We start from the raw sequence: 26,795 nt of genomic DNA on the forward strand, positions 1-26,795 counted from the left end.
GAGACTTAATGACACTGTGTTTGTATCACGCGTGCAGTCCGTGTATGCTGTGCTCTGATATTTGTACATATGAAGCCTATGCACGGACCGCATGCACGATGCATCTTTAGCAGATACAGGAAGCGATTAACGCGCCACGGTGACGAGCGCGAGTTGGATTCCGTTTGAGCAGATATAGATTTAGTCAGCGGTGAGGCGTTCATTCCCAGATAGCGTATTTTTTTTTTAATTATTATTATTGAGAAATATGGCGATCATTTATTTCACGGTGGTATTTGAGCATAACTTTGGGGTAAATTCTTAGATGGATCCCGATTTTAGAAAAGAAACATGACTTCTAATACTTTGAAAGCGACTGAAGCCCTTGTTCATGACATTGGTGAACAAGAGTTGGACTTCTCAGATCTGTTTTTATGCGATGGTTTCGCCTCCGATCCTGATCAAGGTTTGTGTTTTTGTGTTTGTTCTTTGGCTTGGTTTTGACTATCATATTACCTACCTATAACGCATATTCCTAGTAGGAGGTTATAATGTCTTATCGTTTTTTTTTGTGATATTAATATACAAATGTAATCGAGGTCAATGAGAGACAGGTGTACAAAAAACATTTAATTAAATGATCTCATAATTTAGCCACAATGCTCAATTTTTACTGGTAATACTTATAGCTTACACGTCCTCTACTTAAGTAGGCCTACCGGCATACAAGTACTTTTAGGCGTTTATACTTTCAGTAGCGTACATGCAGTATGCGCACAGTATGCATGCGGTACGTGATATTCCTCAAAAAATATCCAAACAGCTGCCTCAAATAAGTGCTTCCCCATATCCCACATTTGAAGTCATATCAAAAGAAAACATGGAAGAAAGTTTAATCCATTTAAAGCAAAATGTTGAAAGCTGTACTTATGTATGACGCAACTGTAGGCAAAACATTTTCACTAAAGCTGAACAAACTCTTGAACTTGATCCAGGACATCATTTGCATGATGACACCCATCACCCTGAAATGGCGCTGCACATGTCCGCCGACATCCCCAGCTCAGTCCACTCAGCATCCAGCCATAGCCCCTCCCCACCTACTCCGGCTACAGTCGGTCAGTATAGGGCCAGCCTGGGGTTCCCCTCCTTGGGCCATGCCTCCAGCCCGGGGATCATCCCCGCTCCCAGCCCCAGGATTGAGATAACACCGTCGGCCGACACTCTCAGCTCCAACGTGTCGGATCGGAGCCCCAGCTCCAAGGCCCTGGGACCCTACCGGGACCAGCCCTGTGTCAGCCCGGCCAGCAGCAACTCCTCCAGCGGCTGGCCCCTCGAAGGCTGCTCCCCCTCCGTGTCTCCCAACATCTCCCCGGCCAACTGCAGCGGCGGTGCTGCCGCGCTGTCGGCCCTGGACCTGGGTCGGGGCATTCAGGGCATCGTGGGCACTTTCTCCGCCCACTCGTCCCCGGGGGCTTCCCCTCGCACCAGCATCACAGAAGAAACCTTCCTGGTGCCCCAGCACCACCGGGCCGCCTCCCCGCTGCCCCATCAGCGCTCCCGCTCCGTGTCACCCAAGGGCAAGCGGCGCTACGATCAGGAGCATGGCGGCCACCCCTGCTTGGGCGGTGGCACCCCGGTCAAGCAGCGCTCTCGAAGCCCCAGCCCCATCCCCAGCGGATCCGTCGCCGGCCCGGAACACCACGGAACCTACCTGCCTGCCCACTACCAGGCGGGGTCCTCTGAGCCCCTGCCCCGGGCCGGGGAGTGTTCTCCCAGCCTGCTGGAGGACATGCTGGGCGGCTTCATCTCCCCCGGTCTACCTAAAGCAGCCGCTCCGTCTAACCTGCAGGAGGTCGAGTCCTTCGCGGAGGAGAGTTGTGTGTATGTTCAGGCCCAGAGGCAGGACCGTAGCTATGGAGACGGGCGGTGCTGGATCACAGACCGGGACGGAAGGCGAAGCGGAGCAGGGGCCGAGGTCCAGCCCGCTGAGGCCCTCTATCTGCTCCCACATATCTGGCCGCCCTACATTCCCGCCGGCCACAAAGTCTACAGGTGGGTTCCTTCCGCGCTGGGGTGGTGGATTCTTATCCACTCCATGCTGACCCGGAAGGGTTTTGAGGAGATAAGATTCAAATGGCTTAAAAATAATTGACCGCCAGAGTTGTCTTGTTATAAATACGGCCATCAGAGAATGGCCGTATTTATTAAGATACAGAGTTAACAAAAGACAAACAAAAAATTATGAAGTATAATCAAAGCACGATTTTATTGCAAAACTGCTATTGCAGTTTCCAAGAAGCTTAAAGTGATGCTTCAGAAACAGCCACCGCAAATAACAAGTGTATTTCCCCAGTGATGGTGCTGTAAATATCTATCTACTCTCAGATAACACACTCAATCTCCTCTCAGATAACACTCTCTATCTCTCTGTCTTTTCCTTCCTTTGGTGACTCATGTTTCTCTTACCCCTTCATGAATCACAGTGGCCTCCCTGTGGCTACAGCGCCGTCTCTGGAGTGGCCCCTGCCCAGTCAGTCTGGTCCCTATGAACTGGTGCTCCACCAGCAGCCCAAGTCGCACCACAGAGCCCACTATGAGACCGAGGGCAGCCGAGGGGCTGTCAAGACCCCCAATGGAGGGCATCCGGTCATACAGGTACGATGGTTTATTGGTTGTGCAGAATGGGGTTCAAGCCATTGACTACTGCTGCACTGTCTCTACAGAGAAGAATAATAGGTTCATGAAACCATTAACTATAACATTTATATTCCTTGTCTTTCCTACTGGTAGGACAATGATACAAAACTCATAATATATATATTCATCATTAAAACCCAAAGGTTTACCAACTGGGGCAAAGGTTCTCAGTACAGAGAGCTGGCATTTCCCGGATATTATCTCCCACAGGTTTGAGTTGTGAAGACCACAACCATGCAAATGAAGCAAACAGCCTTGTGTCGCCACATGATAGATGTGAGATAGACAAACGCTGGTATGAGATGGGCTGAATGGCACATCTATTGACAAACATCACCTTTAAAGCGAAACAAAAGGCAATACGCGTTAAAACGGACACAGCACAGCCATGTAGGCATGCTTTTATCAATGTCGATTATTATTATTTATATTATTGAAATTATTAATATCATCACAATTATTATTACTATTATTACTATTATTCATATTATTATTATTCTTATCATTGTAAGTCTGCTTTATCCTGATGGTATCCAACCTATGAACAATCAACAGAGTTAATCAGTCAAACAGGATAATCCCCTCTGGGATTATTAAAATTCATCTTTATGATGTCAAAAGTGTGAATGAAGTGTGTACTTGTTAATGGAAAGGCTGAAGTCATATAAAGCTCTGAGGAACCAATTTTTTGTACAAATTAATATCTTGATTTATTTTTTTGGTGTTGTTTTGTTCTTGTACAGTTTTGTTCTTCACACACACACACACACACACACACACACACACACACACACACACACACACACACACACACACACACACACACACAGACAGACAGACAGACAGACAGACAGACAGACAGACAGACAGACAGACAGACAGACAGACAGACAGACAGACAGACAGACAGACAGACAGACAGACAGACAGACAGACAGACAGACAGACAGACAGACAGACAGACAGACAGACAGACAGACAGACAGACAGACAGACAGACAGACAGACAGACAGACAGACAGACAGACAGACAGACAGACAGACAGACAGACAGACAGACAGACAGACAGACAGACAGACAGACAGACAGACAGACAGACAGACAGACAGACAGACAGACAGACAGACAGACAGACAGACAGACAGACAGACAGACAGACAGACAGACAGACAGACAGACAGACAGACAGACAGACAGACAGACAGACAGACAGACAGACAGACAGACAGACAGACAGACAGACAGACAGACAGACAGACAGACAGACAGACAGACAGACAGACAGACAGACAGACAGACAGACAGACAGACAGACAGACAGACAGACAGACAGACAGACAGACAGACAGACAGACAGACAGACAGACAGACAGACAGACAGACAGACAGACAGACAGACAGACAGACAGACAGACAGACAGACAGACAGACAGACAGACAGACAGACAGACAGACAGACAGACAGACAGACAGACAGACAGACAGACAGACAGACAGACAGACAGACAGACAGACAGACAGACAGACAGACAGACAGACAGACAGACAGACAGACAGACAGACAGACAGACAGACAGACAGACAGACAGACAGACAGACAGACAGACAGACAGACAGACAGACAGACAGACAGACAGACAGACAGACAGACAGACAGACAGACAGACAGACAGACAGACAGACAGACAGACAGACAGACAGACAGACAGACAGACAGACAGACAGACAGACAGACAGACAGACAGACAGACAGACAGACAGACAGACAGACAGACAGACAGACAGACAGACAGACAGACAGACAGACAGACAGACAGACAGACAGACAGACAGACAGACAGACAGACAGACAGACAGACAGACAGACAGACAGACAGACAGACAGACAGACAGACAGACAGACAGACAGACAGACAGACAGACAGACAGACAGACAGACAGACAGACAGACAGACAGACAGACAGACAGACAGACAGACAGACAGACAGACAGACAGACAGACAGACAGACAGACAGACAGACAGACAGACAGACAGACAGACAGACAGACAGACAGACAGACAGACAGACAGACAGACAGACAGACAGACAGACAGACAGACAGACAGACAGACAGACAGACAGACAGACAGACAGACAGACAGACAGACAGACAGACAGACAGACAGACAGACAGACAGACAGACAGACAGACAGACAGACAGACAGACAGACAGACAGACAGACAGACAGACAGACAGACAGACAGACAGACAGACAGACAGACAGACAGACAGACAGACAGACAGACAGACAGACAGACAGACAGACAGACAGACAGACAGACAGACAGACAGACAGACAGACAGACAGACAGACAGACAGACAGACAGACAGACAGACAGACAGACAGACAGACAGACAGACAGACAGACAGACAGACAGACAGACAGACAGACAGACAGACAGACAGACAGACAGACAGACAGACAGACAGACAGACAGACAGACAGACAGACAGACAGACAGACAGACAGACAGACAGACAGACAGACAGACAGACAGACAGACAGACAGACAGACAGACAGACAGACAGACAGACAGACAGACAGACAGACAGACAGACAGACAGACAGACAGACAGACAGACAGACAGACAGACAGACAGACAGACAGACAGACAGACAGACAGACAGACAGACAGACAGACAGACAGACAGACAGACAGACAGACAGACAGACAGACAGACAGACAGACAGACAGACAGACAGACAGACAGACAGACAGACAGACAGACAGACAGACAGACAGACAGACAGACAGACAGACAGACAGACAGACAGACAGACAGACAGACAGACAGACAGACAGACAGACAGACAGACAGACAGACAGACAGACAGACAGACAGACAGACAGACAGACAGACAGACAGACAGACAGACAGACAGACAGACAGACAGACAGACAGACAGACAGACAGACAGACAGACAGACAGACAGACAGACAGACAGACAGACAGACAGACAGACAGACAGACAGACACACACACACACACACACACACACACACACACACACACACACACACATAACATTGGTTCTTGTCTCCCAGCTTGTGGGCTTCCGAGGAGCCGGGCCCCTGGCCCTGCAGGTCTTCATAGGGATGGCCGATGAGCGAGTGCTGAAGCCCCACGCCTTCTACCAGGTGCACCGCATCACTGGGAAGACGGTCACCACCGCCAGCCTGGAGAGGATGGTGAACGGCACCAAGGTCTTGGAGATCGCCCTGGAGCCCAAGAACAACATGACAGCGTTGTGAGTACAATGAGATGACGTTCCACCCTCGTGGGTTATCTATTTACGTCCTCATTTTCCTTGTGGAAGACATGTATTCACGCTTTTCCTTTAGTCTCTCATTCAAGGAGAATTTCTATTGTACCTTTAAATGTTTTCATCTCGTGCATAAGAGGAATGGGTAGGAGAAACAGGTAGGAGTTTCGCAGTCGCTGAGCTGACAAATGAGTATGTCAATTCAGAAAACGTACGGTTCAATTGGAAAGTTACCCTTTATTTAATATATTCATGAAATAGTGAAATTAGAGTAATGACACTCTATATTCCCAAATTCTAGTATATTTGTATGGATGTTTTAAAAAGAGACCAAAGAATAAACTAAATCAACCATAACAGAAACAACAACAACGACACACTCTTACACTGTAAGAAGACGAGGGTCCGACGAGCGTGTCCGTCTTGTCCGCCTCCGACAGGATCGACTGCGCTGGGATCCTCAAGCTGCGCAATGCCGACATCGAGCAGAGGAACAGCGAGACGGACATCGGCAGGAAGAACACGCGCGTTCGCCTGGTGTTCCGGGTGCATGTACCTCAGCCCCCCGGCGGCTTCATCTCCCTCCAAGTGGCCTCCCTGCCTATAGAGTGCTGTACGTGAGAAGCCTCATGATGTTTACTCCAACAGGAATAGCTATGATAGCTAACTTTATCTGTCTAGCACAGTAGCATTTTTTAAGCACCTTTCGAAAATAGGTTACGAAGTACCTTAGAAGACAAAAGCACAGAATACTGAATGAAATACCGAAATAGGTAAGACTGCAATGCATTGTGTGAATTGTAATATAAACATCACATAGTAAAAGCCATTTTTTAAAGATGGATCTAAAGAAGTTAAAGATCCATCTTTAATGTCCACCATAAATCTGGATGAAGATACACAACAGAGATCTAATTAGTATTTAAATGTATGCATGCTCATTTCCAGTGGTTCATAAAAAGGGAACAAAGCTACAGTTTAACTAGTTGGCATGGCCAATGTGAGATATTTTTCCTACACTAAACAACAATAGACCTATATCTCTTAGAATACATTTCTTGCTTTGCTTTCCGGGTCTGACTGTTAGAACCGTTAGAGTAGCAATCAGTCGATACTTTCATTTGTGATGTACTGTAATCATCTGTGGAGCCTCTTCCAGAACACATACTTGGCCATGTGCTCACGGTGAATATCTGTTGTTGTCTTTGTTATTTTACTTTTCCCTGGCAGCTCAACGTTCGGCCCAGGAGCTGCCGGCAGTGGAGAGGCAGGATCTTGACGAGTGCTCGGTGCTGGGCGGTCTGCAGATGGTTCTGACTGGACAGAATTTCAACTCAGACTCCAAGGTCATCTTCTCAGAGAGGATGCAAGGTGAGAAGGTGCACTAGGAGGAGGAGGGGGGGGAAGAGAGGGTATTAGGAAGAAGAAAAGCAACTGCCTCTTAAATGTCTTGAATCTAGTAATGCTACCTAGTCCCTCAGTGCTGTTGGTGGTTGTAATAATGCATGTTGAAAATAATATGAAGGTTTACAGTCATGCTAGCAATACTATGCTAATGCAGCATTTATTTATCTATCACTGACACTATGTTAAGACTGCACTGGCAGAATTTGCATCCTTGCATGGGGTTAGCATTTGCATATCATTTTCCGCTGGCATACACACACATACACTGCATTAGAGAACGATGCCATTTACGTCAATACGGAAATTTCACACCTGCCTCTGTGCAGTCCTGTTCTCCCACGCAGAGATGCGTGAGGTGACTTGAGTCTGAAAGTAGTGAAGGTTCAGTCTGTGCATGTGTGTGAGTGCATGTGAGTGTGTGTGTGTGTGTGTGTGTGTGTGTGTGTGTGTGTGTGTGTGTGTGTGTGTGTGTGTGTGTGTGTGTGTGTGTGTGTGTGTGTGTGTGTGTGTGTGTGTGTGTAGTTGTGCTCTGCTTAGTGTTGGGGTTTTGTGTAACAGGATGTGGTTTGGACTCACCGGTGAAAACACTGAGCTATAAAGAAGCAGAGCATCTCTTTCCTTGTGCTTTTTTGTCAAAGCGTGGGCTGATCGCATCAGGTGAAAAGTGAGGTCTAAAAAAAAAGAATTGAAACCAGACAAATTTAAAAAGTGTTCCCCCTTTCTGTCTACCCTAGTAGGGGGACACACTGACCATTTGTATAACTTTATTCAATTTTGGTTGTTTTCCTTTACATTTCTGTCTCATAGCCTATCTACCAGTATGAGTGATGCATGCATTAATTCACATTTATGAATCTCACAGATGGACAGCAGATCTGGGAAGTTGAGGCCAATGTGGACCGTGACAAGACCCAGCCTGTGAGTTTAACTTCCTGGCTTGCTGTCTGTCTTTCCACCTGTCTCAGGTTCTGGATGTTTCTCAGTCCGGCTGTCTGTCTATTTCTCTGCTGTCTGTTGCCTAGTTTCAGAAGTTATCTTGTCTTTGTCCTTAAGTACTTATCTATATATGACAACACATGTTCCTGCATTTCCACATGTAGGCCATGCTGTTCGTTTCGGTTCCTCCATATCGAGACCCGACCATTTCTCAAGTGGCCAAAGTCAACTTTTACGTGGTCAACGGGAAGAAAAGGCGCAGCCAGCCGCAGCATTTCATCTACACGCCCCTTAAAGGTATGCCTACCACTTGAATCCTCTGACCAGCACGGCCTTCGCTCAAAGTGGATACACTGTTGATGTTACCTCGGCAACAAAAATAGTATTATTACAAAATGATGAGGATGATCAATATTAATATTATTCTTTTATGTAATAATATATTGTTTTATAATTCTAACATTATTTCTTCTATTGCAGCCATTAAAACGGAACCGTTCACCAACTACGATATGTACGGCTGTGTAGACCCTCAAGCCTTTGACCCGAACCAAAGGTCACTCCATCGTCACCCCCACCACGACAGCCTATCGAATGCCAGCAACCTCCCGCCGATATTATACCATGTGACCAACCATGTGCCGGCAGCTATACACGAGCCGATGCCCACGTACCACGAGGAAGACGAGCTGCTCTTCTACCCGTCCAAAAACACCCCGAGCCAACTCTACCACGCCTGGAACCAGCACCAGGCTGATCCGATCGGTGGCTGCTACCCAGTGCTGAGGCACAACGCCGAACCACACCAGCGCCTCTGCTCCTCCCTCGGTGTGCCACATCTCTCCATCCATCACCCGTCCAACCCGGCCCACTGCCTCGACAACGGCGTCGCCATCGGCGACAAACTCCAACGCGGGGGAGAAAGCTACCGAGCGGTTACCATGGCGGCACTACCTGAAGGAAGTGATCCGTTCGGGGCCTGCTTGGTGGCCCCCAGGCACCAGGGTTACTCACACACCGTGGGGCTCCTGGGAAAGTCCCCTCCGACGTCGTCGCCGCCGTCGTCGTCGTCTTCGAGTTGTGCTCAGAGACGAGGTGCAGACAAGGTGTTTGTGAGCCGGCCGGAGCTGTGCGGGCACCCCCCGCTGACCCAGAGAGGGGAGGTCGGGACGGGACGCCCCTGGGACGACGCGGTGGGGGAGAGAGGGGTGAAGCAGGAACACCCAGGCCAGGTGTGTCTCGAGGACGGTGAGTAGACGTCATGCAGATCAGACTTTGAAGGGCCACATGCAGAGGGGGGGCACCCTGATAGTGGGATGCATTTGTATCCATCTCCTCCTTCATGTCCACATGTAGGATTCAATAACTTAGTCTCTACACTATTTACTATCTCGTGTCTTGTGGTTCACGTGTGTCCATTACCTAGATCTCAACCCACTGGATAACAACGGAGCTATGCCGAGTGATTATGAAAAAGGAACTCTGTGTTAAGGAAAGAGTATTGCAAAAATCCACATCGATTCATCATCTTTTTTTAGCATGCAAAGGATCCGAGATCTGCACTCAAACAAAGAGGGCTGCATCTCTAGCCAATAAGGCTGACAGAGAGGTAGAAAATAGGAAGTATGTAACCAAATACATGTAGATTCTATGGCAAAGAATTCAGCAATGCAACCTAGCCTCGGCCCGGGTCTACTACATGCTTGATTAGTCTTAAAAGCTGTAGATGCAAATTAACCATTTCGTTAGCCATTAACCATTTTAATTTCAAAATGTGGTTTGCATGCTCAAACTTTAATCCTTAATGGCATCTTAACTATCAACTTTTTCTTTATAGTATACACTGTATATAATAATAATAACTAGGGCCCCCTTGTGGTAATTTGTGGTAACCAATTCCTTCTTATTGAAAAATAGCAAAAATCTGACTTTAAATTGCTGTTGTGGTGTAGAATTTGTGAATATTACAATTACTTAAAGTTATTAACTATTCATTCAGTATACTTAATAACTAATTTCAAAGTTAATTTCCTATTGGGGTTAAATAAAGTACCTTGATGAATGCCTAATAAAAACTCTGTATTGTGTTTTCAGTGCATGACATCATTAAAAGAGATTTAGGAGCCCGCAGTGGAGGAGCCTCTTAGAAAGCAGCTCTGGCTTACACTGAAGAGAACGACCCGCTCGCCCTTAAAGGGCCAGGTGATCATGTCTGGACCCCAAGTGGCATGAGTACAAGGTTTTACTACCACTAGTTTGCCAGATTGACTCTTGGGAAGGAATCCATCTTTTGAAGGCTCTATGTCTAAGTTTGAAAAATAAGCCTGGGGACCTCCGCAGGAGGTCCTCCTTTGGTTTATGTAGATATCCTTTTGGTAAGCTTGGTAATGCACATAGGAGGATTCATTGGTATGAATATATAGCAACTCTCTATCGGCAAAGCTGCATTTCTGGACGTTTTTCTTTTTTTTTTTAAATAATGTTCACCAATGCCTATTGTTTCTAGTCAATTTCTGCCATCTTGGCAACCTTGCTATAACCTTCTGTTTCTGTATTAATATATCATTGTCGCCTATGTGTTAAGCGTCTTTGGGTCCCTTGAAAGCTATGTAAAGCCATTATTTTTTATTATAGAGAACCATTCACAGACGTTTATAAACTATCTGAGCTGGAATATTTTGTTATTTTTTTTATTTTTATTAAAATTCTTTACCTTGGTATTGCTTATATCCATTTGTATTTACCTACACATACCTTCGATGTTGCATGTTGTTGTTTTGGTCATATTTCATGAAATTAGATGCTCGGCATCTGTTCAGTCAAATGAGCATCTGTCCTTCATATTGATATCAATAACTACTATTGTGTCAAATCATGGATGTACAATAATAACGGTTCCACATCCAAATGACGAATCCCTGTCTAGATACAACCACTAGGTGGCGATGTGTTCCAAGCCTTCACATCGAGATACAAAGCGGATGGATCAGTGACGTAACTTCCGATCCGCTGTTTTTCCAGCATTGTTTTTTATGATGTTTGGTAGTATTGAGAATAAAATCGCTCTAGCCTGAATTAATGCACACATTCATCCAACCGGAAATAACGTCAACATAATCCCAGCCCTGGTAAGCTTTTTATTTGTGTATCGGCCCACTCCAATACTTTCGTATTACCTGGCATTTAAAGTTAAACTAATTGGAACAATGCAGCCCGTCAGTGTCACTGTTTGCTATTTGACAATGACTCCATCTACTGTAATGCCGTGACTGTTAGAATTGGCTGCATGGCATCCTTATAATGTAATGAATTAGAGCATTAGTAAAGGAAACAAGGTTATTTTATCTGGAAATATATCCCTACACCAAATCCATCTCAGTTCTTTGTGTATCTGGTTTGATTGTACACGGATAGGTTATATAAAGCCACTTATCGGACCTGCATCATGTCGGCCGAGCTGGACCTGTCGCCCCCTGAGGTCCCGGAGCCCACGCTCCTGGAGAGCCTGCTGCGCTATGGGCTATTCCTGGGGGCCATCTTCCAACTCATCTGCATCTTGGCCGTCATTATCCCGTCCTCGAAGGGACACGAACAGGTAAATGCCAGAGATAGGTCGGGTGTGGTTTTTCAGGTAAACCATAATCCAGCGTCGTTCTTCGTCGACGGACTACTTTGCAATGTTCAAAAGAGGAGGCATGGTATCTTTGCTCATATATATTACTTCTATGTTCCTATTGTGTACAAACAACCGGCCTTGGGATTTAGAATTCACGACACTTGTATATCACAAGCCATTCATAATTGTCTTCACGGTAATAGTATCAGGGCTTGCAATCGCTGTTGTGAAGTGCTCCTCTTTCATCAACTGCTGATTTGAATGTATAATGTCTATGAGTCAGATGAATTGTTTCATAATATTTAAACGTATTAATACTGACGAACAATTTAGGAAATCTGTTGTGCCAGGGAATAACAGGTTGGCCTTCTACTGACAAAACTTTAGATAGGCAGGCTAACCCATTATGTATTACTTCTGTTTAGATATGCTTTATATGGGTTAATACATAGATATAGATGTGTCTGTGTGTGTGTGTGTGTGTGTGTGTGTGTGTGTGTGTGTGTATGCGCTAACCCCTTTTTTATATTGTTTCAACTGTGGATGTTATCATTATCTTCATTGGGGAGACATTGTTTAATGTCAATGTATGCGTATATCATGTCATCTTAGTTTTAATAAATATCCTCAACTGGTGACCCCGGTTTAAGTTGTTTTGTGTCTTATCTTTATATAAACTTTTCACAGGCTAAATGTTTTTATTGCTTGTTGGCTTGTTTGGTGTGGTAATCGAAATGTATTTTTGTATGAATTTTGAGGTTGGTATTTACATTGTTTATTCATTTGTCATTACCTTTGCATGTGCTAAGGAATGTTTACTCATATAGCGGCCCTATATCCTGCCCATTTAGTGTGAATGAACTGTAATACCTCCTTATCAGATAGTTTGAGGTAATAACTAAGTTAACAAAGTAAAGTTAAATTTTCCTTAAGTTTCCCTTTTCCAGCCAATATTTTAGTAAATATTTTATATTTTTAGTATGGGACTTCTGAAGTATCATTGCACTAGTGGAATTAGATGTAATTATTACACAGAGAAAGTTTGATGATACTCATTGCAATGCATAAGTAATTTGTGTGTGTGTGTGTGTGTGTGTGTGTGTGTGTGTGTGTGTGTGTGTGTGTGTGTGTGTGTGTGTGTGTGTGTGTGTGTGTGTGTGTGTGTGTGTGTGTGTGTGTGTGTGTGTGTGTGTCACAGGAAGAGACAGAGACTACTGATGGAAAGGCTGCTGAACAACTGAAAAAATCTAAAGGACCTGCACCTCAGATTCGCCAGAAACTCAAGAAAGAGAGCAAAAAGAAGCGATAGATTACCAGTAGCCTGACAGTGTTTATGTGTATTTTTGTCCATGTCTAACCGAATGCCAGCCTTTTGCCAGCAACATTTTTCACTTCAAAGTGACCCTGAATTTACTCTCAATTCCATGCCTGTTTTTACAAGTAGGCCCATGCGCTAACCTTTATAGATTAAGTTAAGTAATTATCTGGCAAAAAAAAAGGCTTTTTTTTTGTTCATTTTCAATTCAGCATTGCATTTCTGATTAAAAATTGTTTAATAAATATATTATTACTGCTTTTTAAATATGCATTTTTTTTAATGAATCACTGCTCAATATTAAATTGAGATTGTCATGTTCTTAATTATCTTCGTCCCAAGGTAGCTTCAAATTGGATCATGACGTAGGACGACTATATCCAAAGGTCCCTGACCAAAAAGCCTATTTATACGCCATCGTTGTGAAATGTCTAAAAGCCAACATCTGCTACGATGAGCGGTGTCCGTATTCAAACCAGTATCTAACACGTGATGATGTGTGCAAAATGTTTCAGTTTCATAACCATTTATTGCTTTAAATATGTAGGCTACGTACAATCCATTCGTTACCAACTGAAGAGGGGATACCGAGGCCTACTACAGCGTGCGTAATACGACCATCATGTCAATATCAGTGTCCGGACGTGATTCTTGACGCCATCTAGCTGCGTAAAGTGCGTAATACAGCCTACCTATCATTTGTGCATCGTGGTTTCGTCAGTGGAGCGTTGTGCGCGTGCCTTTCCACTCAATAGGCATGTTTTTACTAGATCGCTTGTGTTTGCCGATACATTTCGTCGCATGAATTGCGGTCTATGTAGTGATCAAACCGTAGCGTTTTTCCAGGGAACCACAACAGTAGGTCTTGTGTCATTTGCTGCAGCCGGGAGTTGTGCCCCTCACCTCATCAAAGCCGAATCCGTCATGACCTCTCTCCGCGCTTCCCAAATACGCTAAATGGGATTTGTGGTCTGGCCAAGGTTCAACAGCAGCTGGATATCCGTTTCCATTATTTCTCTAATGAGGACAGCGGTTAGAATTTAATTGAACATCTCGTTCGCGCGTCTGTGATTTAAGAATCAATCTCAGGACGCATTAAAAGGTGAGTAGATAGGCTATTTACGCCAATTTAAAAGCTATTGTGAAGAATTACGAGCTTTCATATAGCCTATAAGAGTTATTGTGATGCAAAAAAAGATAAATGTAGTATTCGTTAGAGCGGTGTGTGTTTCATTGTTACAGGCCAGTGTAACGGAGGCTTCATGTGGCCATTGCCCGGTGCCTCTCGTGCTCGAGAATACCCCCATTTATATGCGATGCTCGCGATGGGGAATGGTCGAATATCTGATGCCTTTACCCAAGATGACACTGCGGTATAAAATGGGGAAAACGCTTTAGAATATCATGACACTATCCATCGAATTTCAAAATGGAGTTGTAACAGCACCTGTTTTGATTCATCAGGCCGCGTAAGTGCTGCACTATGTGGGCTGTGTAGAGTCAGACACACGGCTAACAGTCCTGTCTTCTTATCATGCCTTTCCCCATTCACAAATCCATCTTGAATATCTGTTTACTCTTGGTTTAATGTACTGGCATGGGCTACTATGCGACTGTTTCTTTTCTATCCTTCTATTCTTTCTGATGGCTCACGCGGCTCATTGTGACAGCTGCTGTTGCCCGTGCAGGCTCCCACTACCCCACCCCTCGCTGCTAGGAACACAGGTTGTCTGAAAACAACTGGTGGGAATCCCGTGGAAATAGCATTGTAATTATGTGGATGATCCATGTATCTTTAGTAATTGTCCCTGTATAATCCCGCACACGTGTTGGTCAACATGTTTATTCAGGTCGGAATTATTCGGACTATGCAATTATATAACATGAATACGATTATATTTTGGTCGCAGCCCGTTTTGGGGGATTCAAGCGTTGAGTGATAGGCCTACTAATGAGTAGAGAATGCAAACGTCTAGGTAGTCTTTGTTTTCATTAAATCGATTTGTTGGTTTTTATACAGTAGGCAAAGAAAGTCAGGGCTGTTCATGATCAACTTATGACCTTTTTAAAAATAAATAATTGTATTCATAATATGTTCTTGATTTTGAAAGCCTATTCGATGTTTTAGAATGAATTAGTGTCCATATGAACATTTAGATAGCTCAGTAAGCATTTAGATAGCCCACATTTAGATGGCTTAGTAAGTCTCTCTCTCTCTCTCTCTCTCTCTCTCTCTCTCTCTCTCTCTCTCTCTCTCTCTCTCTCTCTCTCTCTCTCTCTCTCTCTCTCTCTCTCTCTCTCTCTCTCTCTCTTCCCTCTAAGGGTCTGGACTTCAATAGTGGGTTTGGGACTTTTCATGTTTTGCTTCCCTATTCTTTGTGGCACTGAATGGAACAAGAGCTAATTATACAGCAGCCATCCTCATCGCCAGAAACAATTGTAGGCCGGCCTGTTCACTCAATGATGGACAGAAAACGGAAGTAGGTTTTATCAGCTGGCAGCCGCCCTCTGACTCTGCTCTCCTCCCTCTCTTCTCATGCCCTCTCTCTGTGACTGTGCACTGGCTTTTATTTGATAGACAATTGCAAGGTCAGAGCCAATTTTAGAATGTTACATTCCAGTCATACACTGGAGTGTGTGACCTGGAAGGGCACACACCCATTTGTATTTTTTTTCTAATCCAGAAGTATCTGGAATAATATATAATGAAATGCTTTTGTGAGAGAACGTCAAAAGCAAAGGGCTTCAGAAGAAGCATGATGGTCCATCAGCTGTCGTTTGATGTGGGCTGCCTTGCAGTTTCACCATGTATGCAGGGGTTACCTAAATACAAACATACTGTTCTCTCATCCCTTTATAAAGCATACTCCTGGCCCTGGGTCTCATGTGGATGTGGTCCACCTCACCATCCAGGACATAGGCCGAGAGCATCTTACTGGACGACAACAACTCGGATCAGACTTTTGTAATAATGGTCCAAACAATGTCTATATTTTGGCCTGTGGGTGTGCAGTATATGATGTGCAAGATTTATGCAGCTAGGATTCTGATTTTCTTTTGAGGTTAGCACTGAGAAAAAAAAAAGCACACACATATATATATATATATATATATATATATATATACACACACACGCACACACAAACACGCACACCACTATCAAAGGACAAGGACTGGGCACATGAAAGTGTCTGCCGCCCGCGAGTGTTGTGTTTGGCGGAGGCGTGGCTCTGAGGTCGTGCTCCCTCTCTGAGGAACAGCAGGTTGACTACCGCTCCGCTCTGTTATGACTCACGGGCCTCTGTCAGAGCCAAACTTAACACACCATCCTGCTAACCAGCACTGTCTGAGGAAGCAGAGGAAAGATGGAGTTGCTTTTGTTTACCGTAGAAATGATACAGCATGAGAGGTGATTTCTTTTTTGTTATGTCAGTGCTTAGATTATGCGAGCACCCAGGTCTTCGAATCTGAGATCTCACACAGGATTGAGTACGTGGGAAGGCACGTGTCTCTCTTTTTTCTGTGTGACTGTAGGAATGTGAAGTGGAGATACATGAATTTGTGGGGTATATGAAAGATGGAGAAGGTCACAGAGAAGGTCTGAGGCAATTGGAAGTGTCCATCTTGATATGTCACATTCCTGGGCTAACAGAAGTGGCTGTCGCTATTCAGCAGTGTATAAAACTCCACTCCTTTTTCCTCCTCAGTGATCTCAATTCTACTTTGCTTGCTTTCGTCCTCCTCATTTCACATGTTTAGTTACTATATAGTTATTCAATATCATGCACACCCATACACCAGAAAGTAAATGATCCAAATAATAATTGAAAACCCTAATTCCAACTCTCGTGAACTCTCTTTGTGGCAGTCAAAGGTTTTGAAGGAAGCCCAGTGTTCTTTAGATCCAATCAAATTTAAAAAAAAAACTACCCAACTTCATCACTCCTGTGACACTGATGTTATCCTCCTCAAACGTGTGTAAGTCACACGCGTTTGAGCATGACGAGTCCCAACGCAACTCCCCGAGCAATGAGAATATCTCCTCTGGAATGAGACTTTGATACTTACCCTTGTGTAATAATGGATTTGAGGATCATGCCTTTGTTGCCTCCACTGCCACATTCTGCTCTTCTCACAATTCCCCATGGCCACTCACTCTCCCCTTCCCTTTTCTTCTTCCTACCTCCCTGCTGCTCAGGATGTCTTTTTTGGTGCTTGCCGGCACATTTCATACCCTTCCTCAAACCCACCACGCTCTTCCTGAATCCCCCCCTCTCACGTCTTCTCCCTTTAATTCCTTCTGTCAATAGTTTCTCTCCCTCTCCCTCTCTCCCTCTTCCCCTCCCTCTTTTCCTCCCTCTCCCTCTCCCTCTTCCCCTCCCTCCCACTCTCCCTCTTCCTCTCCCTCTCCCTCTCCCACTTTAAGTGTTGAGTGTCAGAAGCCGGTCAGATGTGTTGTTGTTGGGATGAGGCCACTTCGTGATGTCAGAGGGACAGCCAGTTCACCGGAGGCAGCAAGACAATTTGTTTACTTGCAGCGACTTTAAGACAACCAAGTGCAGTGTTTTGGCAAGGCCGTTCAGAGATGTTGAAGTAGGGACAGGCCCCATTGAGCAGGTTCTCGATTTTACTGAGCACTTTTATTGGCCAACTCTTTCTATTTTATGTTTTAATTTTCTTTGTGTTTCCCATAATAATTTCTCGTGCTGAGGTGTGGGTGAGATTGACTTTGTTGATGTGCTTGTGCATGGTGCTGATATGCACATATAATGGTGCTGATAAGCTTAGCAAGGTTCTAGTGTGATCATTAATCCGAGTCGGTCTCTGGTGCCTCATTCCAATAGAAATGGTACAACAATATAACATAACAACAAATGGCTTGCGAGAGCACTATGTATCCGAGTCACATTTTTGTGGAAATTATGTTTAGCGCAAACACAGTCTTCAGTGTGCAATCCGAACATCTGCGATTCATAATACTGTTGCTTCTGTTCTACACAATCAAATATGTAGCCTACCTTCTTCTTTTAAGTCACTTTTTCTCTTCATGCTTTTAGTCTGATGCACATACATTTGCTAATGCTATCCATCTACAGTATCATCATGCATTTTTTATTCTTCTATAGCAGGGCACTATTATGCAGTCAACATCTTTATATTTGTTATGCATGGCTGATTGCCGCGGTGCTACTAATCCAGTACCTGTACCACTGCTGGATGCACGTAGTTGTCTTATATGTAATGATTATTCATGAGTCATTAATACATTCAATGCATCATTGGACAAGATACACAGCTAATCACTCTATTAAAGTAATGTAGCATATGCCCTAACAAACTCACTCAATTAATTAAATGAAAGTAGATCAAAAGATAAGAAAAGCTTGAACTTGAAAAGGCAGGAAATGCTCCTGAGCAAGAACCTTTTACACTGGCTGCTCTGTAATCCCAACCAACACCAAGTTGATCAGTGAATACATTGAATGGGTAGTAGGTTCATTGTGTCCTAATAGTCTACTAGCTTCACTGCTGCTATTCGGTAGAGTTTTAGATAGATTAAGTGTTCTGTAAAAGGCTGAAGGCTTAAACCTACCATCTCAAGAAGAGGACTCTCTCTCTCTCTCTCTCTCTCTCTCTCTCTCTCTCTCTGTCTCTGTCTCTGTCTCTGTCTCTGTCTCTGTCTCTGTCTCTGTCTCTGTCTCTCACTCTCTCTCTCTCTCTCTCTCTCTGTCTCTCACTCTCTCTCTCTCTCTCTGTCTCTCTCTGTCTCTCTGTCTCTCTTTGTCTCTCTCTCTCTCTCTCTCTCTCTCTCTCTCTCTCTCTCTCTCTCTCTGTCTCTGTGTTATCTTTCGCTGGGGCTTTTCCTTTCCTCCTCAGCCAGTAAATGTAATACCTTGCAAAGAAATTCCACGGTTAACAAGCGTGCTATTTGAGTGGCGACTATATCCTATCATATGGCCACATAGCTGGGGAGAAGAAGCTGTGCCGATCCACAGACCAAAGCGGATGGACTTTGATGCTTCTCATGCAGAGGCAAATGGTCATGGAGCAAACCAGCCCTGTTTAATATGGGTCTACACTGGGGAGCACGATGGGGCTCTATAATGTATTGAGCTAGAGTGTTAGTATGTTTAAATTAAGCATAGTATTAGCATTCAATGACTTGCTTGGCACATTCCAAAAAGGCTGTGGCTTCAAGGTCATTCAACAGCTGGCTAAAGTGGTCTCTTGGCAAGAGGATGGGGATTGACTTTATTTGCGCAGAGTGATAACTAGGCCTGTCGCGATATGCAATAAATCAATTAATTGCGCGATAAATTAAAATGAGCGATAATTTTTTGCCGGCCGCAATAATTGCAATAATAACTATATTTTTTAAATCATTGCTTTATTGGCCTAATCTGAGAAGAAATCTATGCCATAAACAGAAATATTATAGGCCTTTTATTACACGGGTCTTCTCAATGCCGTGGAACGCTCCGTTCACTTGAATAGATAGTCCGGTAACTTGTCAACCCCAGCGTCTTCGTTTGCTAAGCAACGTCAACGTCTGTGAAGGATTTCTCTGCTAATCAACACTACGAATGCTGCTAATGAATAAATTGTAAAAAGACAGACCATGTGAAGTTATTTTTTCGTCTTGGCAAGTAGCCTTGTAATAAGCGGGATGATGTAGTATAGAACGTCGCCGGTCATTAAAATAAGCCCCTTCAGGGTGAAGCAAGACACCTCCGCTGCGCGTCGGTCACCTGTTCGCCCTGTCGGGGCTTATTTTCCCGATAGTGACCGGCGTTCTATGCATTATATATATTTATATATATTATATATATTTAGAACGGTAGACCTCAGTAACAAATGTCGGGTTGAAATCGGGCTCCGGCTCATAATTACAGGGCACAACGAGTAAACCCCCTCGTCAAGTGTCAGCAGCCGCGTTGACATGGACACATCTGTTCCGCATAGATTTCTATGCGGAACAGAAAATGATCATGTACGCCTCATTCGGAATACAATTATCTGTTCGGCATAGATTCTATGCCGAATAGAAGAGGTGGTGTAGTCCGTTTTAATCGCCATGTATGTTATTCCGAATAGATTGGGGTTTAACTTAGAGCAGCCGCAGTAGTTCGCAATTGGTCCACTGAGCTCCGTCGGTACTTTTAAGCACACCGAACTTCACCGCTGTCAAGGAAAGTGGATTTATTGCCTGATTCACGTCTTTGTTATCACTCCGTAAAAGTAGTCCGGTAAGCGTGTCCGGTTGCTAAGCGACGGGACATGGGTGTTTATTAATGACGTGTTCGCGTATCGTAGTGTCCGCGCCATGGGTCCGCGCGCGTCCGAGGTAACTGTAAATGAGTAGGCTACTAGTAGTACTTTTGCAGGCTGAACGTTAAAATACTTCTTAACTTAGAGAGATGGCAGCTGCAGTAGTTCGCAAATGGACCTTCGAGGATTCCTGGTCACTAAATACTCTCTCCCACCACCAGTCTTGGCTGCAGACTCGCATCCAAATTCCTCTTGTTTGCGGCGGAGCTTAAGGTAAATATAAAGATCTGACGAGAAATTGACGTTGCTGCGCTGTCCTCCTCCTTCTTAATTGAAGGAGCAGGCAGAGAAAAGCTCTCTCCTGCTGTGCTTTCATTAAAATCTAATTTAAAATCCCCGATAGTGATAAGACATACATTATGTCGCCGCCGGTCCAGAGATGTGTCAGGTGTGCGCGAGAGACAGAACGGACACTTTTGTTACTGCCATGTATACAGTAGTAGCCTACATTCGGAACACATTTTAGGAACAGCTATGCCGCATAGAAATCGATGCGGATCAGATGCGGATCAGATGTGCCATGTAAACGCGGCTACTAACTTGTTGCATTGTCTGTGTGGGAGGCGGAGTCCTGGCGCAATCGTGTTTACATCCTTTTTATTTAGTGTTTCAATTTTATTTATTGTTTTTGGTGGTGTTTGGTTTTTATTCAAGAGCATTTTTTGTTAATAATAGATTGTTTTTGGTTGTTTTGTTAATTTATTCTGGATATTTTAAATGTCTTCCAGACGCCCAGTTCCAGTGTTCTTTAAAAATAAAGGTTTATTGATCTTCGAAAGGGTGTACTTTATCATTAAATTAGTTGAAAAACGGCAATATTATCGCTTATCGCAATAATTCCTGGGGCAATTAATCGCCCAGAAAAATTTGTTATCGTGACAGGCCTAGTGATAACTCAGTGTTATCTTTACAATCCATCACTGGCATCATGCAATCATATTTATTACAAATTTGCAGTCTAAGTTTGAAAAGATTTATAGGTGTTTTTTTTAACCTCAAACGTTCATAGTCTTCAATGTAGACTTCAATTCTATTGGCGGTCGGACCGTGTGCGTTCAGTCGGTCATAGAATTCTCTGTGAATATTTTTTTCTAAATTCCTCGTTCCTCGTTCAACATCAACGGTTGGTTTACAACAATTTGGTCGGTTGGCGGCCAGCAGCAACCGACCCACAACACGTTGTCCTTTTGACGGAACCCAAAGCTTGCGCGTCATCTCCGGGCTAGCTCCGGGCGGTACCAACCAACCAGACCCAAAGTCCATTAACCCCACTCCCCCACCCCCACCTCCATCCAGCTGGCCTCTCGGCCTAATTGAGCGGCTTGCCACTGCCCACGTTGACCTATCTTTTGCATCAGGCCTTGGGGCCTGTCTCTGTGTGTGAGTCAGTTCTGCACCATAGGATATGTTACCCCCCCCCCCCCCCCCCCCCCCCACACCACCACCACCTCCCTACCGTGGCAGATCAGGGCCTGGCAGGGGTTGAATCAAAGACTGCGTGAACACACACGTACGCATGAAGTCACTGCAATGCAATCGCACACACACACACACACACACACACACACACACACACACACACACACACACACACACACACACACACACACACACACACACACACACACACACACACACACACACACACACACACGCGCGCGTATCGATCCACCCACACATTCCCTCAGCGGGATATGTTCTTGTTCATGAGAATTCCCCTACCTGCGTGTGTGACTGCTGTGTTCGGTCTCTCTCTCTCTCTCTCTCTCTCTCTCTCTCTCTCTCTCTCTCTCTCTCTCTCTCTCTCTCTCTCTCTCTCTCTCTCTCTCGCTCTCTCTCTCTCTCTCTCTCTGTCTCTGTCTCTGTCTCTCTCTCGCACTCTCTGTCTGTCTCTCTCTCTCTCTCGCACTCTCTGTCTGTCTCTCTCCCTCTCCACCCACGAGTCCACAGCTGTCCGTGGGCCCGCCACGACAAGGCGCCCACGCGGTTCTTTTTACAGCCCTTTTTCCTGTTCCACTTCTCGTCGTCGCTGTTAGTCACACTCTGGTCTGTCAGAAAGGCTTGCGTCTGATATGCTGGTTGGCTGGTAGGGGGGGGGTTGTGTCTTATGACAAACTCTGTGTTCATGGGAATTAAGGAACAGCTGCTCTCACAACACTCACACACACAGCATACACACGGTCTGAAACTGAGAAGTTCAATATTCACAAAAAGTGTTTGCACGCCTCTGTTGAACAAGCTTAAAAAAGACAGTCTCATACTGAGTCACCCTAGAATCAGTATGAGAATTCCCTAAAAGGAAATGAATGGTTAACTTATTACAAACCGTAAGCCTGGCTTCCTGACAAAGTTAGTCTCTTCTTTGGTTATTGGTTTAGTTCTGTGCTGGCGAATGACCAACCTGAAGGGTCTAACATGTTACTATCAGGCCCTGAGAGCAGGAAGGATGTACTCCCCATTGCAACTTTGGAAGAGAAATAAGATTAATTTGAACATTGTTATTTTTTTGTTTTCGTTATTGATTCTCGGCAGATCCATTTGACCGATAGCATGGCCTTGAGTCTGAAGGGTGTGTGAACGTACGCACATGCGCCCGCGTATGTGTGTGTGTGTGTGCGTGTGTGTACATTAGTTACTTCAAGGTGTTTTATCCTGTTAGTCTTCGCGTTCTTGGGAGCTGACTGTACCTGGAAGAACTGCAGCATTACCACGTATGGAGCGCCAGCTAGCTAGCACGACTACAGTGGCTTACGGCCGCAGCGGTGCGGCGAAGTGTCAGTGGTCAGAGATAAAACAAGAAGTTAGTGATACATCTCTGTTCCTTCCCCCCCCCATATAATTTATAGCTGATCTCATGGAACAATTATGTTTTGAGTTGAATTGAGTCCAATGAGGGGCAACGGTTAAGTTATGGAAAATTAAATATTGTATAAGAATGTTGATCTAGGAAAAAATTAGAATCCCTTGAAGTGGTCATACATGTTTATGTTGTTCCATAAATTAATCATGGATTCCTATTTTATATTTATTTAGTAAAAGGTTGATGTGACCTTCACAATGGCTATATGAATATGTGGTCCTTCTAGATTGATATAATTGTCGATAATGCGACAATGCCATGCGGCATATGGGGCATATTCTGAATAAATTAAAATGTTTGAATGAATTAAAATGTTTCTGTCAAAGGTGTTGTTCTGTACGGTCTCTCCCTCCATGACCTCCTGGTGAGAAGTGTTCTTGTGGCCGAGTACGGTCACACTGAACTGGGACGGTGCAACATGGAGGCATACCCCAAAAGTACGATTTTCGGTAGAAAACCTGTAAGAGAGTTTAGGATAAAAAAAAGCGTTACGTAGTAAAGAGAGTCCCTTTATCCCAATGACCAAGAGGAGGAACAAATAATCCCCCACAGTATCAAGAGGCTCAGACCACAGTGCAGCAGTGCCCAGTCGTAGGAGCAGGGCTGTGCGTGACGGGACAGCAGCCAGTGAGTGAGTCCAGCTGAATCCCACTGACCCCCCCCCCCCCCCCCCTCCTTGTGACCTCCGCCCCGCCCAGGTCCGCGCACATGGGGGCGGGCAAGAGCAAGCCCAAGGAGCCCGGCCAGCGCTCCATGAGCCTGGACGGGACCATCGGCACCGGCTCGGACAGCGGACACTTCCACCACCTGGGGCCGGCCCAGCAGACCCAGACCCCCAACCGGAGCCCCGCGGCGGGGACGGGCCGGCGGGAGCACCGGGGGCAGCACCAGCACGCGCCCTCAAACACCCCGGAGCTGGCGCTGTTCGGAGGCGTGGACCACACGGGCACGCTCACCTCGCCCCAGAGGGGCCCGCTGTCAGGTAGGCCCCCGACGGCCGGGCCAGAGGGGTTATGGGGGCCAGCTGGAAGACCAATGCTGCTTTCTGATCATTACATTTCTTTGATGTTGTCTTTAATCAAATTTTATTGTTAGCATTATATTTCATGAGGAATTTCACTATAAGTGCTAATGTGTGAAGGTTCTGTCGCTTATATATCTTCTTTGGTGAATTTGTATTGGAGACATACTACATCTATGACACTGAGATGTAAGGCTGTTTGATGCAGTGCGTGTCGCAGAAATGTGATTTAAATCCAGGGACTTCAATCACTGGTATGCGTCTGAAACAACATCCTATTCTTCTTAAAAGCAAAAACAACTCTCTGCGATATGGAAGCCACAAAACAATAACACAAATGAGTGCATTTTCATTTTCTGCTTGAAGGGCCACGTCTTATATCACCCGAAATGGGTCATTGTACGTGTTATGTGAGGGTCGCTCAAGTCCTTATTAGTGCTAAGGTAAAAGGCATTGTCACACGCTGTGATGTACTGAAGGAACTGGAATATTGGAAAAAAGCATCGGGAGGTGGGGGTGATAGTGTGATTGTGAATAACACTGCTGCACTGCTGGACACGTCCCCATACATGGGGACGTGGAAGAATATGAACATAATTGCTTTAATCCCAGTCTGCTGGCCAGGTAGTAAAAAGATAAAAAGGCCATCTGCAAGATTGCTAAAAAGGACATGGTTGTTCTATCCCATCAGTCAAGTTCACATCAATACATGTCATTTCGATTTGATTTTATTCTATCCAATAGTATGTAAAATACTAAATCTAAATATGTAAAATATTGACGTGATATCGATGATTGGTTGATTATAATGTAATCAAGGTATTGATCACTGGCATCAAATTGTCGATCATAAGCATCATGATGTTGTGCTATAGCATGGATTATTATTTTTTTGGTATCTTGGCATAAAGTGCTGCGCAAGTGGATGTTAATGCTGAATGAAAGAATCACTTGGAAGATCTGGACTCTCATTACACGTCAATCTAGTAGGTAACTAAAATAAAATTTCGCATGGAGCCAGCTACAAAATATAATCTGAGTTACACAAACAAATGGAAAAACATCTATTATTTGATACAATCACTGGAGGTCTTCTTCAGTGACCCGGCCGCTCGTAGCAGAGCAGTAATCAATAGGATGCCATCGATATGAATAGGTCTGATCATGTCTGACATACTCCATGTGTGCTACACACTGACCCATAATCACATGAGGTCACAGCAAATACTGAGATGTTTGATGCAACATCAATGTCACACGTTTTAATCATGTCAGGGCGATGAGGGGATACTGGCTGATGACATTGGACTGTTAAGTGTCTAGACTGGCCAGATGGTTGTCCTAATACAACTCTGTCTGGAGAGATCGGCGCCACATCAGAAGATAGATTTACTGCCCTCCGTCTCTCTCGATCTCTCTTTAACAAATAAATCGATGATTGGCTGGAGAAATCCTACGGTTTCCGCCGGCTCGTGCAGCCTATGGCCATGGAAAACCCCTTCTATCAGGGTTCCCAAGCGTCCTAGATTACCTAGAGACGTTCAGCACTTTCCAGTCAAGGCAAACCATGGAGGAAATTTAGTTCAATCTATTTTCATAATCAGTTTTGAGAATTGATGACCAAACTTTGAGTCATGCCACTTAAGTCACATAAGTCATTCATTACTTTCATAATAGCTTCAGTTAAGTAATTCATGACTTTAATAGTGGATATCGTCCAGCCAACATTAGCAGTGCCTTTTATGCTCAATGCGGTCACAAAATAAAATGATGTGTAACTGTTTTCAGTTTTTACATTAGCTGTGTGTAGCTTTAATCCTGTGTTTGCGATCGATTATTTAATTGGTGCGGTTGCTGTGCAAATCGTGGATGATCCTTTACAGAAGTTGTGTAAGCTTATCGTTCCACATAGACGGTCACTTTTCAACCTTTGTTACAAATAACACTTCTGTATTACCAGCCAGTTGTGTGTGTGTTGGTTTAGGGAGATATTTGTAATGGGGGAGGTGTGGAGAAATAGCCACTTCCCTAAAACACTTTGTTCTGTTTGCGTACGTGTGCGTTGCGCTTTGTGATCCATATCCCGCAGGCGGTGTCACTACGTTCGTGGCCCTGTATGACTACGAGTCACGGACGGCCTCCGACCTCACCTTCAAGAAGGGGGACAGGCTGCAGATCGTCAACAACACGTAAGGAGGACCCCTCGTGGATTACGTATCAGTGCCCCAGACCTCTCCCTGATGCCGGTCCAGATGGCAGGGTCTCCGACCCGCTCTCGCTGTTAACACATAAATCGATAAGAACGAGTCCCGCGAG

General features: G+C 44.9%; 3 protein-coding genes across 4 annotated transcripts; all 3 read left to right on the forward strand.

Moving 5' to 3' along the window:
- The first annotated feature begins 158 nt into the window (after positions 1–158).
- Positions 159–11,050, forward strand: LOC130402053 (nuclear factor of activated T-cells, cytoplasmic 2-like). The gene is made up of 10 exons (XM_056606146.1): positions 159–445; positions 975–2,034; positions 2,466–2,637; positions 5,778–5,980; positions 6,436–6,608; positions 7,226–7,366; positions 8,265–8,320; positions 8,503–8,635; positions 8,819–9,586; positions 10,433–11,050. Exons 1-10 carry the CDS (start codon positions 331–333, stop codon positions 10,483–10,485), a joined length of 2,874 nt encoding a protein of 957 aa, XP_056462121.1. The 5' UTR covers positions 159–330; the 3' UTR covers positions 10,486–11,050.
- Positions 11,051–11,350: 300 nt separating this feature from the next.
- manbal (mannosidase beta like) lies at positions 11,351–13,506 on the forward strand. Its single transcript, XM_056606149.1, has 3 exons — positions 11,351–11,466; positions 11,753–11,933; positions 13,153–13,506. The coding sequence occupies exons 2-3, from the start codon at positions 11,784–11,786 to the stop codon at positions 13,261–13,263; spliced, it is 261 nt and encodes an 86-aa protein (XP_056462124.1). The 5' UTR covers positions 11,351–11,466; positions 11,753–11,783; the 3' UTR covers positions 13,264–13,506.
- A 105-nt stretch (positions 13,507–13,611) lies between these two features.
- LOC130402054 (proto-oncogene tyrosine-protein kinase Src-like) lies at positions 13,612–26,704 on the forward strand. 2 transcript variants are annotated; one of them, XM_056606147.1, is made up of 3 exons: positions 13,612–14,371; positions 24,157–24,440; positions 26,569–26,704. In XM_056606147.1, the coding sequence occupies exons 2-3, from the start codon at positions 24,167–24,169 to the stop codon at positions 26,670–26,672; spliced, it is 378 nt and encodes a 125-aa protein (XP_056462122.1). In that variant the 5' UTR covers positions 13,612–14,371; positions 24,157–24,166; the 3' UTR covers positions 26,673–26,704. The 2 variants fall into 2 exon arrangements, with proteins under 2 accessions (XP_056462122.1, XP_056462123.1); XM_056606148.1 differs by lacking the exon at positions 13,612–14,371 and adding an exon at positions 16,124–16,331.
- Positions 26,705–26,795: the final 91 nt, after the last annotated feature.

The sequence above is a fragment of the Gadus chalcogrammus genome, chromosome 13 (assembly GCF_026213295.1).
Source record: "Gadus chalcogrammus isolate NIFS_2021 chromosome 13, NIFS_Gcha_1.0, whole genome shotgun sequence".
Classification (NCBI taxonomy): domain Eukaryota; kingdom Metazoa; phylum Chordata; class Actinopteri; order Gadiformes; family Gadidae; genus Gadus; species Gadus chalcogrammus.